Source organism: Falco naumanni, chromosome 5 (assembly GCF_017639655.2).
Source record: "Falco naumanni isolate bFalNau1 chromosome 5, bFalNau1.pat, whole genome shotgun sequence".
NCBI classification, from domain to species: Eukaryota; Metazoa; Chordata; class Aves; order Falconiformes; family Falconidae; genus Falco; species Falco naumanni.
In genome coordinates this window covers 45,134,412-45,148,586 of record NC_054058.1, presented here as the reverse complement: position 1 = coordinate 45,148,586, position 14,175 = coordinate 45,134,412, and the positions used below count along the sequence as shown (strand labels likewise).

The 14,175-nt window shown below is 41.0% G+C and overlaps 1 protein-coding gene across 3 annotated transcripts in view; it reads left to right on the top strand.

Annotated features, from left to right (window-relative positions):
• Positions 1–2,486, top strand: part of NR2C1 (nuclear receptor subfamily 2 group C member 1) — a 44,495-nt gene extending 42,009 nt beyond the window's left edge. For all 3 annotated transcript variants that reach the window (XM_040594259.1, XM_040594262.1, XM_040594260.1), the window contains 2 exons: positions 1,314–1,419; positions 1,925–2,486. In XM_040594259.1, the coding sequence (XP_040450193.1) occupies positions 1,314–1,419; positions 1,925–2,099 (281 nt within the window). In that variant the 3' untranslated portion in view covers positions 2,100–2,486. The remainder of the gene's footprint in view (positions 1–1,313; positions 1,420–1,924) is intronic.
• The last annotated feature ends 11,689 nt before the right edge of the window (positions 2,487–14,175 follow it).

Genomic DNA, 14,175 nt, shown 5'->3' with positions numbered 1-14,175 from the left:
TGCAGCAGAGTCCTAAGGTAAGAACATGTGCTTTAGTAGGCTGTCTTCCATAGCTGGAGACTTGACAGTTACTGAAAATGTCTGCCAGGGCAGCTGCTTGTCACAAGACAGCCTTGGGCAAAGAGTGGAGTGTAAGGGGAGTGCCTAGAAGACTTTGCATCTTTATAAATGGCGCTTGTTACTAGCAGTGGTCTTCAAACTACTGTTTTCAGAAGTTGACTTCTAGCTGTGTTTCTGACATTGCTGTAAAAGAAGCGTCATGAAGCCATACATATTGCATATCAACAGCTGTTGAAAATGTGTTGCTTCTTGAGAAACTTACTATCGTCTTGTCCTCTGCATGAATTTGAAATGCTTTCAGAATTACTGAATTAATACATAGGACAAAACATTTGTCTCTGAAATGACGCGTTAAGGAGAGTCCATTGTATCACATAACTGCTAAATTGCTCTGAAAGCTTCTGTATCTGCAAAGCTAGACCAAAACCTCCTGGTTTTGTTGACAGAAGGCCATATATTTGGAGAGGAGGAGTGACTGTTGGAAATAATCTTTTATCTGACATAACTTGGCAGCTTATTTATGATATTTATGATCCCATTTCTGAAAAGTAAAATCTACATGATTTTTCATGCTACCTATGACAGGAAAATATTTACATTAAGATAGATGGATAATAAAAATTACAGATTATGTAAAGTGTTCAGAATTATTAAGTAGTAATTTCTAAATGTGACTTGACAGTTAGGTTAACATCCTTTCATTTTAGCAATGTTTAGATTTCAACTTGCTTAAATTACTGCTAAAAATTATGTTTAGCACATTTGAAAACATTGTACTAAACAGTTAAAAAATAATGATCTGCTACATATCTTCTGCAGGTTTCGGAAACAAATGGTTCATAGGCTTTTAGTCTGCTTTTTCCACTGGTCTTCATTTTGTCCTTTCCACCCAAATGCTATTTGTGTATACAATAGTCCAATAAATGTCAGTATATTGAAACAATGCTGTTCTACAGCTACACAGAAAACAGAGCTGTATCATCAAAATGCTGTAAGCATTGCAAGCACTGCATTTATTTCAACTCTTCAAAATGTTTGGTTGTATTTATAAAAAACTAAGTAAAACATAAACACAGAAGAAAATAAATATGAGGAGGTAAAGCAGTGTCCTCCACTAAAACTGTGAAGTTCCTGCAGCTACTAAATAATGATTTCTGTATGCTTAGATATTCTGTATGGATTTTAGTGCATCTTATATAGAACAGGTATAACAATGTAGAGTGGGGGGTTTGGGGTTTTTGGGTTTTTTTCAGATCACCCAGGTCTGGAAAATGTTGTACAGATTGAGAAATTTCAAGAAAAGGCTTACATGGAGTTCCAAGACTATGTAACAAAAGTATATCCAGATGATACTTACAGGTCTGTAAACTTACATGCTTACTTGATTGATTCTTTTTTCAGAGCATCAGTGATACTGATTTGTACAGTATTTCTTGTAATAAATATGTACATTTTGTTTTTACCTTCTTACCTTTAGAGCACTTGAAATGTTATGCATGTACTCGTACATATTATGAGTATTATTTATCCACTTATTCATTGTTAATTTCTGAAGTGAAATAGTGGAAATAAATACTTTTAAATGTTTTCATTTTGAATTGCACCTGCTTGAATTATTTCCTTTTTTAGTCTAAGTCCAAACATTATAAAGTCCATGAAATTGACAGGCATGTTCACATTTTTGGTACTGTTGAAGACATGACTGAACATAAATTTAATACTCTGCTGATTTAAACTAGGTATAGCGAATTTGACCACTGTTGTCCCTTGTTAATTTTGTCTCTTCTCTTACTGATAACGTGATTGTGAAAAACACAAAAATCTGTGACCACAAGTAACACCTTTTACCAAACTTACTTTCCAGACTGTCTAGACTTCTTCTTCGATTGCCTGCTCTTAGGCTGATGAGTGCTGCCATCACTGAAGAGCTATTCTTTGCCGGACTAATTGGAAATGTTCAGATTGATAGCATCATCCCATATATTTTGCGAATGGAGACAGCGGACTACAACTCTCAGATAATTGGTCATGGCGTATAAAAGTAGCAGCCAAGGATTCTGTACCATGGCAGTCATGGTGATGTAAATGCATACCCTGTCTCCAAGAGATGGCAATAAGCCTTCCCGTGCAGCTTTCCAAAGAAGGCTAATATTCCTCCTTTCCAGTGCACTTGGGAAACATGGTGGAGTGTGTATTAAGGAATATAGGATCGCTTCCTATTTTCCATCTGATCTTCAAGGACTTGTAAATTAACTTGGTGTCTGAAGAAAGTCAAGAATTGCCCATCCTATTTTTGTAGATAGATGAACTTGGAATATTTGCTTATGAAGTCCAGGCTTGTGAAGAAACTGAAGAAGCTTTGACTGAACTAAGGTATCTCAACTTAGTTTGATGTTTTAGACAAATAAATTAACCTTCCTCTCTGAGTTGTGTTTTGCTGCTAGTTCTTTCTCACTGATCAAATAGAAAATACATGATCAAACCTCCTGAAAAGGCCAGTGTTTCCATGGAAACAAGACCGTTCTAATCAAACTTGGTTTTTCCTGTTGTTTTGAAGAGAGAGTTGTTTCTTGTTGGATTAAACACTGGACACCATTACGAGTTGTTTCTTGTTGGATTAAACACTGGACACCATTACAAGTGCAGGGAAAGTAGAGGAAGTTCACATTTTAAAATATTCTGATATGTTGATGCAGTTGATCAAACCCAGCAAAGGGTCAGTACTGACTGCTTTGTGGATACAACGGAATACTAACAGAGACGTGTATACTGCAGGCATTCAAAGACAGCATTGTCCTGGTTTTTCTGGTCTCAGAAGTTAAAGCTTTTTCACACTACCCTCTCTCTTTCATACTCAATACACAGCAGTGGAGGCATTCGAGATGCCTCTTGTGTTCATGTCTAATTTTTTTTATTATTGTTAGCTTTTGGGGCTATGTAGTTCTCTTTTCCAACCAGTCTCGTACGATTATTTTTTAAATTTGAGTTTGTCAAATCCAGTGCCCCTCCCTATGGGAGCATGGTCTCTACTGCTTTTCCTTTCCTTATTAGAAATGGGTCTAGATACTTCATATATGTTACCTGATTCATACTCCATAGCTCCATCTAAGGATGGGTTAAATGTTTTACTATCTTGAGGCATATGCCTCACTGACAAGTAATATGGACATGTGGTTGCTTCTTGCTTCCTTTTGCAACAGGAGGTCATACATCCCTAGCACATTTAATACTGTTGCCTAAAATGAGAGAAGTATCCTTGTAAAAGTGGTGGTCTACCTCTGACACTAGCATTTAAGATTAAATCTGAGATCAAGGCTGAGTTCTACTCATCATGAACCTTCTCTTTCTCTGGGAATGTTGGGTGAGGAAGAGCAAGCCTCACCCAGTCAAGAAACATTGTTGAAGCAGAAATTGCTTAGCCAGAAGATGAGCTTAAATGGGGGCCTTTGACCACTCTGCAGTAGCAGCTCCAAGGCCACCTTAACACCAAGAGACTAATAGATGAGGCTCGGGTGAGTTCTGCAGTTTTTCTCAGCGCTTGAGGATCTCAACCACTCAAAAAGAATCTGAGAACTGCCTCTGACACTATTTCTGTGTACTTTTCAGTTCCACTAAGCTGCTTGGATCTTCCTCTACCCAAGCTCTGTGATCAGAGGCTGTACTACAGGATCAGTCATATCCAGTACCGCAGACCAAAGCATGCAGTGCTGAGGGCCCCCAGTGGGATGGAACCAGCCCCCCTGCTCTGCCTTGGCACTTACTGACTTGCTGGAGGACAGCCCTTCATTGTTGGAGCTGGCCATGGCACCGAGCTCTTGCCACATTCCACCATTCGAAGGGCGCAGGATTCAAGCTTTTCATCTGTGTTCCCTGGATAGCAGTGTGAGAACTACTCTATCTCAGGAAATGCATATCTCATCAGCAGGGTTTATGGAAATAGGAAAGGCAGTTGCTGCCAATATGCTGTGCTTGTTCTCTCCCCAGGGGTTAGAGGCCCATCTTGCTGTCTGCAGGACCAAGCTGCAGGTGGGAGGCGTCTCATTCTTCCATTCAGCTCTCCTTAGAGATTCTGACCCTGCTTTCTAGTCCACTGCTATCCTTAACCCACTTGTGCCCCTAACAGGCATAGGAAATTTACAATCCTCTGTGTTAAACTTTTTAAGAAAGCTGACAGCACGTTACTCCTGAGTATTTTGAAGGTGGTTTCCCAGGCATTCCAGTACCTCTGGGAGTTTAAATCCAGTATTCTCCGTATTCATGTAACCCAGCTTATAGTAAGATGGAAATAAAAGCTTGTTTTCCTTCTAAACACAGTACATTGTACAAATTTCTCTCACATCCTTGCAGAAATCTTTTACTCCGTAGCTTGAGCCTCAGGTGTGATGTGCAGTTCTTTGTTTACAGCTGGCCAAAAGATTCAGCTGATGCAGCCTTCTGCATGCTACTGTCCAGCTTCAGAAACAGCTGAGGAAATACCAGTGTACTATGTTTCTACAGACATAAATCTTTAGCGACTGAATCCCTCAGTTCATCCATCTTTACCACAGAACAGCCCTGGTTTGAAGTGACCTTGAAAGACCATCCAGTCCAACCTTCCATGGGAAGGGGAGCCTAGATGAGATGATCTAGCACCCTGTCCAATTGCATCTTGAAAATCTCCAGTGATGGGGACTCTACCACATCTCTGGAGAGGTTGCTGCAGTGATCGATTGTTCTCAGCATAAAAAACTTCTTTCTTATGTTGAGATTTCCAAGACTTTTCAAAGATTGTAGATGGTGGCCTAGCACCAATGTAAGCCACTTCTCTTTAATACCCTAGGGTGGATTTTCTTTACCCATGGATTTATGTGGGTTGAGCCCTTGCAAGAGGCTGCAGACCAGCCCTTCCTCCACTGCTGGGGGGTCGACACACGCATTGTCTTAGCTACTTGATCCTGTGCTCTGCAGTGCAGCTGCGCTGGTAAAGCCAGGGGCAAAGAAGATAACGAGAATCTCTGCCTTGTCAGCATCGTTCGTGAGTAGTTTCCCTGCCCTGTTAGGCAGTGGGTCTGTGTCTTCCCTGTGCTTCTGCTTACTGCTCACGTATGTGAAGAACACTTTCTTGTTGTTCTTGACATCTTTGGCCAATTTCAGTTCTAGCTCAGCCTTAACCTTCCTGACCATATTTCTGCATGCCCTAGCAAGGTTCTTGTAGTTCTTGATGGGTACTTAGCCACCTTTCCGTACCCAGTATGCTGCTTTTTTGTCCTCTTTTTTCTTTTTTTGGGTCTTTTTTTGTCAGAGCGCTCTTTTGGAGGAGATAGCCTCTGAACCTTGCTTTCTTTGGATTTTTGTTGTTGCTTCTTGTGCTCCAGTCTGTCTGAATACAAGTTAGCCTACTTCAGTAACGTGGGCTGCCATTACCACTGACTGCTGGGTCAAGGCTACTTTCTTAGGATATGGTAACTCTGAAGCACAAGAACACTGGTCATGTGTTTCATATCAGGTTGTTTAAATTCAGGTGTTTGTGTATTGTGAGGGCCAAAAACCCCCATTTTGTCATCTTGGATACCTTTGATGATTTGGACCTCTGTAGAGCAAATGTATATTGTTCTACAATTGCAGTACATTGCAATTGTACATCTACATTGCAGTGAGCTCTGGCTACTGGTAAGTAACCTTTTTCTCCACAAAATTTTCTTATATTTTTTCATAATAATAAATTTTCATCAGAAGTATTGATTTATAGGTAGGGTGCAGCTCCTATATGCTGCCTGGCAAGTAATTTCTCTTCTCTTCGTGATGATCTAGTAGCTGGATCCCATACTGCAGGTTGTTGCATCAGTGTTATTGACCATACTCATCAAGGTTTTTCATTATTCATTTAAAAATAATTTCATTAATAATTCTTAAGCTATAAATTCATGCTCTTGATAAGGAATGAGGCATAACTGGGTTTTCTCAGGAATGGGAGCTTTAAAACAGGGAAATTAATACGGGGATGGACATGGTTTTTCCTTGTTTCTGGAGTTAATGACTACAGTCATCTGAGAATAATGCAACAGCTCATGGAAAGGCTAAACAGTGAAGTTCTTGTTTGGTTGTTTTGGTTTATTTTTAGATAACTGCTGTTCATTTAAATGGAGCATATTAAGTTCCCTGCAATTCAGGCTCTTAGTGTTTCTAATAGCTATTTTTTATGATGACATGATCTCACATTACCACCTGTGTGATTTATTGTAATTTACAGTGTTGAGAATAAATGTTCTTTATTACTACTGGATGAAAGGCTGGCTGATATTAACTGGTTTCTTTTATACTGTTCAGTAACACTGTTAATCAGCTATATTGAAGCTCACTCTGCCATTATTTTTGTGACCTCTTCCTTTCACCTTTCATTTATTTTTCAATTTTTTGATCTTCAGCAGTCTGACAGTTTTCATACCTAATCAGGATTCAACAGAACTGTGGCATTACTAGCCAAAAAAAAATGAAGTCTGTTTGCTAATGAAAGGACAAAGTTTAGTTTCAACAGCTTTAAAATTTTCAATGTTAATAGCAAGAAAAATCATTTTAATATAAATCACATGAAAGTAAAAATTTTGTACATTTTAGAATCCTGTCATTTAAAGATGGGAGCAATTTTACAAATATTAAGCTTACTAGTTGAAACATTTTTCATGGAAGTGTATGTTGTACATATATACGTGAGTTTAGGTTGCTTGTTTCATACTGCTAAACTTCCTGGTGCAAATAATTGTTATATTTTGCACTTTTTTCAAAAGTACATTCATTGAAATACCTTCTGCAGTTACGAACTTACCGGTCCATACATTTATTCTCTTTGTGTGATCTTCAGTGTCAGTGAAAGTCTGTTCATTTTGAAGTTGGTTTGTTCATTCTGTTCAGCCCCTGCGGTTTGCTAGTACATCAGTTTCAGTATTACAATGTCACCATAGTTGTCTTGCTGTTGTATAAAAATCACTGTAAATGTCTTGAAACCTGGCTAAATTGGTAAATTCTATTTTGGCTGTATTTTTTAAAATAAATTGTAACTTTCTCTTACAGAAAACAATTGCAATAACCTGTTACTTTGTTAGTGTTTTATATGGATTGACTTGGAGACCTAAGCAAGTGTATATGATTACAAAGACTGTGGATCTTTCACACCTTCATTACACAGTGTAGTATTGTCAATTATATTCAGTCTCTGGGATTTGTGATAGCTGCAGTATCTTGCTGTTTGGTACTCTCTGGTGCTATTAACCCTTTGTTTCCATGCTTACTATTTTCCAGCTTACAAATTCAAAAATGTAACAATTTATTGTAAAATTTAATTTACCATTTTTTTCTTTTTAAAACACTACATAGAAGTATGTATTGTAATGAACCTTGATCGCAGATCTTCATGTCATATAATGCAATAACTTACATTTTCTAGGTGGCTATTTGATTCATTATAGATGAGTTCTAGGTTGGAAGTTAAGAGTATGGTTGAACACAGTTTCTTTTCTTTTGAAAGAAATACAGACTTCAGATATTCAGGTTTAATTATCTCAGTTTTAAATGTTACTGGATAAATAATGAATTTATTCATTTTTAAAATTGTGACATTATCACAAGTTTTGGTCTATTCCAGAATTGATTTCTCAGTGATAATTGGAAATGTGGTTTTTTTAGTCTTTGTCGTCTTCTGTTATAAATCAACATTATGTTTACATGAATGTGCAGATAACCCAGAACAGCATCCCAAATGAGAAATGAGCTACTATTCTTTCCATGTTTAAATTCTGAAATGTTTCTGGCATGAAGTAAATTAATTACCCACTGTCAAACTGCAGAGAAAATGTTTGTAAGGTACACTGGTAAAAGATAAAGTTTGGATGATGCAATGAGTTTACTCATTATGAGAGCTGGACACTAGTATTTAGAGTCTCTTCCCCATCACAACTTACTCCAGGCTTTCTCCTGCCTCTGTTTTAAAAACTTAACTTTGTCATTACTTAGAATCATAGTCTCACAGAGTGGTTTGGGTGGGAAGGGACCTTCAAAGATCATCTAGTCCAAGCCTCCTGCCGTGAGCAGGGATGTCTTTCAGTAGATCAGGTCGCTCAGTCCTGTCCAACCTGACCTTGAACACACAGGGATGGGGTATCCACAACTTCTCTGGGCAACCTGTGCCAGTGTCCCACCACCCTCATCGTATAGAATTTATTCCTTATGTCCAACCTAAATCTACCCTCTTTGCCATTTAAAAGCATTGGCCCTTGTCCTGTCACTACAGGCCCTGCTAAGAAGTCTTTCTCCATCTTTATTACAAGTCGCCTTTATTTATTGAAAGGTTGCAATAAGGTTTCTCTGGACCCTTCTCCAGGCTGAACAACCCCAACCAGCTCTCAGCCTTTCTTCATAGGAGTGGTGTTCCAGCCCTTCTGGCCATTTTTGTGGCTCCCTCTGGACTCAGCCTCTAACTCCTACACAGCCCTGTTCCACAATCAGATTCCTAATAAATTACTCTCTCATATCAGTAACTTTCAACAGCCTTTTTGTCACCTCTGAAGGGAAGAGGAATTGCTGTGTAGAAAAAAAGGGCTCTTTGGGTGAAGGGCAAGAACTTGTCCGGGAACTCGCCACCTTTATCTCTCCATGGCATCTCCCTTTTCCCCTCTACTCAACAAACATCCTAGCGCCCAGTCTTGCCTCTCCTCCTCATACCTCTATCAAAAAACCCCAAAGAACATTTGTACTTCATCATATGAATCCACCTCTCATGAGCTCCTCTGCGTTTCTTCATATGTGTACGAAGTCTTGCATCAATACACGCCTGTGAGCAGCCCTGCACAGCCGCCTCAGCCTTCACTTACCCTCTCAGCTCTCCACTGTAATGCCCAAATGTGCAACAGAATACAATTTTCTCCTGCGTGAATCTTTATCAGAAGTCAGGGTTGTGCATTCTGGCTTCAGTATAGGAACTGAGCGTGTCCTCCGAGTCACTGTGTTGGAGGTGAAAGCACATCATTTGGACCACTAGAGTATCTCTGTCTTCAAGTATCAGCATCTGGCTGCTACATTTTGTGTGGCTGTCGATACTGGCTGAACTAATGCATTTCCTGATTATTTTTAGTAACTGGATCTTGTAGTAATGCTGGCTCAAATATACTTTCAGGTTAACTGCGCTTGGATTAGGGGAAGGTGGGTGGGGTGCTAACAGGGACAGAAGAGTATCTGTGGCTTGTGTGGAAGGGTAGGGGAAAAGAGGGATAGCACAGAAGCAATGTTCTGAGGATGCTTTTAACTACACTTCTGTGGTGAGGTTGCCTGGGAGAGCAGAGAAACTAGATGGAGCTGGTCCATCATGGGTTCTTCTGCATTGCTACAGTACATTTCACTCAGCAGAACTGTCCACTGCACATCCAGAGGACCAAACCACCATGCTGTGAACCTCTTGGTAATACCAAATTCCTAAACAAGTTGGTTGGCAAGAGACTTATGAGCAGCCAACACTGTGGCTTCACTCCTGCAGATTTCTGATGCCCTGCAGACCTGTAGTCTAATCCCTTCCAAGGAGCTGTTCATGAGGTGTCTAAGCTCCTTTTATGACAACTTCAATTCTGCTTCCTCTTAAAAGGGTTTTACTGGGGAGCAAACTGAGTAGCCACATACTCTGGCTAATGAAGGCTAGCCGTGGAACAACTGTAGAATGAGGTTTTCTTTCACCCTGTAACCAGTGGAATTTTGCCATTGGGAAATGGAAGAAGGTGGAGTTACTGCTGGAGATGTAACCTTAACAGCTCCCACGAAATGCCAGGTGTTTTCTAAAAGTGCCAGTAAGTCTTTGATTCTGGGGGGTTTGAGTGTTTTGCTGTTGTCACAGAGGTATGTACATATTTTAATGTTTTTGAAAAATTATAGAATATGTATGGGTTTTAGTAACATTACACTTTAGTTCCAGGCTATGAAATTAACTTTTTACCTTTTAAAGCAATTGAACCCAAGTGACAAAAACTTGTTCATTGTGCATTTGGGAAATAATATGGATTATAGCACTGGGTAAAAAATTCCATTAGTGAAAACATGAGAGATGGCATTGTTTAGACTAAAGGGAGAGAAACTATGGGTAGAGACTGGACCTCAGTATTATGGGACACTGAGTCGTGAAGACTTGTGTTGTGGATTGGACTTTGCTTCTAGAACTCTGCAATTTTAGCAGGATGGGGCAGGAAGTGGTAACATTTTCAAAATCTACATAGTTTGGTGTTATTTGTTAGTCTCTCTTCTGTTGGATTTGTTTCTTATTTTAATTAGCAAAATGAATTCAATTTAATGTTGCAAATGTATGTTCCACAATTACGAGCCATTGCAGAATAAATTTATATGACTTTCCAAACTACGACTAGAAGGAGTGGCAGTGGAATAGACAAACATAATGAAAATAGTTCTTCTAAAGTAAAATGGAAATACTAAATTACTCTGTAGACTGGTTGATTTTTGCACTTTCTGAGAATATATGAACTTAGGTTTTTCAAGAGTAACTGTACCACTGAATAAAGTTTTTTAAAGGAAAACTAAAATATGTGGGATTCAGTGAGGCTGTTGTGTGCTATCGAAGTAGAGGGATCCTTGTGAGTCATTCAGGAAATGGATTTGTTTGTCTTTGAAAAACATGTTCTTGTTTGTTACACTTTGAATCTGTATTGGAAAAGAAGCAACTAACTCATGTTGAGATTTGAGAGGAGGGTTTTAGGCCTGAAAGAGAGTTCTGTCATTAATTCTGTGCCATTTACTTGGACCACAGGAGAAAAACAAGGCAGCATTAAATGTGTTTAGTAAGTGTTGTTGAGGCAGCAAGGTTCAGTGTACTAACTTTTGGGGAGCAAAAGCAGCATCTAAGAGAGTCCTAAGTTTTTAAAACGGGGCATTAAAAGTTTCTGATGGGTACACGAGTTTTGTAAGTTACTTGAGTGACAAGACAGGACTTGATGTCTCCCAAAGATGCCCCAATAAATTCTTAGGAAGATGCTATACTTGTATTTGCACTCCACTGCATTTGACTGTGGCATTTGCACCAAGTTCAGGGATAATTTTGAACACAGTAGTAAGATTCTTTTTTTATGCTCAGTGACCAAACACATTAACCACTTTACATAGATGTGATGGGACTTTATACAGTTATGAGGTAATAAAATTCTCAGTGGCAAATCTCACTTGACCAGATTACTGGAGAAAAATAGTACAAAGAAAAATCAAAATGTAATTCAAAGATCATGTAAAATGTTCCTGCTACTAAGAATTTATTTCTACAACATCTTCTGTAGGACCAAAGTCACATTAATAAGTTGATCTCTTCTTTCAGCTTTGTGTCACAATGTCCTATCCTCCACAGTGGTCTCAGTCTAAACTATGGTGCCACGTGGATCAGTGAAGTGTTCCAGATCATTTTAACCCTTGGGGGAAAAAAAACAAACCAAAAGACATTTTATTTCACTGCCAGCAGAGGAATGCTCATGGACTTATACTCTTGATCAATGAAAATTATCCCAGTTACATGAATCAGGAATAGGTTTAGAAATTGGTTCAAGAGATGAATCTACCGATGTTTCAAATGTTGGTTGACAAAAAAGTAGGTTTTGAACCTACTTTTGTTGGTTCAAAAGTAGGTTGACCTAATTTAAACTACATATCTTTTGTATTTTACACTCCATTATCAGTAGTTTGTATCAAAATAATGGTTTCTGTGTATGAAGTTACAGACAACAAAACAAGTGAATTCTGACTGTAAATATTCCCCCCTTGTTTTCTGCCTGCTAACGTGCAATTATCTGAGCATGTTTTAATAATACATCAAATATATTTTCTAAGAGTTTGATTGTGAAAATGCAAATAACCTGCCACAAGTGTACTGAACCCTGAAACTTAACATAAAACAGATGCTGTGATTAGAGGACAGACCACTGAACCAGCAGGGCTTGTGTTTTATGTTTGAACACAAAATCACTTGTGTTCAAATTTAAAAATGTTGAATGGGAAACTTAGACCACTAGAATTTACATTGAAATGGGTATATATTTCCACACTGTAAACTTGGCTGACAGACCTTTTTCCCAGTCTCATTCTCCTTTCAGGTTCAACACCACCTACTTCATTTTTCACTTCAACTCCTGCTTTATCCCTTCTCGAAACCCCAGTTCCAACGGTGTCAGCACCCAGCAGTTTGTCCTCTCCGTGCTGGCTGACAGCCCGGCTCTGCTGATCGGCCAGTGATGGCTGCCACACTGGTGTGTTTACCAGGTGCTTTTCCAAGTCCTGCCCGCTCTGACAAGGTACTGTGGATCTATTTTTGGCTGGGCTGTGTAGCCTTAGCCTTGTGAAGGTCAGTGAAGTAGTTTCTGCACCTTACCAGACCAGCCTTGCAGTGACAGCAGTAAAGTCAGCAACAGCAATAAAGTACTCCCAATGTCCACAGCAGGGCGATCAAAAGTATTTCAGAGAAGCAGAAGGCAGTGGGACAGGACAGAGATGGCAGGCTGGATAGGTGGACAAGGTAAGACACATTCCTTAATAATCTGCCAGAGTTAGGAAGAAGCCAGGGACAGGCCAAACTATTAAGTTATTCTCTGACCATCACCCACAGTCTGCATGGGGTGAGATGTCACAGAATAAAATCATTTAGGTTGGAAAAGACCTCTAAGATCATTAAGTCCAACCATTAACCCAGGACTGCCACATCCACCACTAAACTATGTCCCCAAGTGCCACATCTATGTGTTATTTGAACACCTCCAGGGATGGTGATGCAGCCACCTCCCTGGGCAGCCTGCTCCAATGCTTGACAACCCCTTCAGTGAAGGAATTTTTACTAATAGCCCATCTAACCTTCCCTGGCATAATTTGAGGCTAATTTCTCTTGTCCCGTTGCTGCTTACTTGGGGGAAGAGACCGACCCCCACCTGCCTACAACCTCCCTTCAGGTGGTTGTTGAGAGCGATAAGGTCCCCCCTGAGCCTCCTTTTCTCCAGCCTAAACAGCCCCAGTTCCCTCAGCCGCTCCTCACGGGCCTCGCTCTCTAGACCCTTCCCCAGCTCCGTTGCCCGTCTCTGGACACGCTCCAGCACCTCAGTGTCCTTCTTGCAGTGAGGGGCCCAAAACTGAACACAGTATTCGATGTGTGGCCTCACCAGTGCCCAGTACCGGGGGACAATCACTGCCCTGGTCCTGCTGGCCACACTGCTTCTGATACAAGCCTTGATCTAGGCAATTCTGGACTCCTCATTCCCTGTCTTGGTAACTTTTCTCATCACAGATCTTGTGGCCTGTCTGAAATAATGGATAGACAGTAGACATTTCTACTAAAAAAGTTTTTTTTCCCTATCTTGAAACTTTGTCTCTTGCTGATCTTCACATGTAAGCAGTAGGCAAATGCTCTATGAATCTAGATTATGCAGACTGGCAGCCCAAATCTGTGTCTTCATCAGAAAATAACCTTCACCAACCAGGGCCAGAACAAGCCTCTCATGGCTGGTTATGTTTCTGGACAGTTGCTCTGTTATCACAAACAAATCCAACGACATGGTGGCTGCACTGGGAGAAGCCTGGTTTGCCAGTCCTGGCAAATTGGCATCCCCTTTGCTGGGGAGGTGGTACCAGGGATACCAGGGTCCTATGTAAGTGGGACGTGTAGATCCTGCTCCAGTAGAAGGTTGCAATGGCCACAGCCAGGGACATGTGCATTTGTGAAAATGGCTTTTGAGGCAGCTCTGCACCTACAGCCTGGGAAGAGGTGGTCAGGGGCGTCTAACCGCAGCCTACAACCGTCTGCAGGAGAGGTTACGTGGGCGACAAAGCCACGTTCCTCACCGGGGTGGATCACGGAGGAGGGTATGGCTGAACAGCTGCTTGCCAGCCAGCGCCGCACTCCGCCGCCGGGCTGCCCGGGGGGCCGTGCACCTCCCTCCTTGCCCGCTCCCGCGGCAGGCACGGCGGGCTCGGACAGCCCCAGCGCCCGCGTCCAACCGGGCCAGCCTCCGTGCCGCACCACGCAAACGGCGGAGCCTGGGCCGCGCCTGCAGCTCGCCGCCCCGCCTCGGGCGCTGGGGGACGAGACGGCGCTGTCCCGCCGGCGGGGCCGGGCCGGGGCCG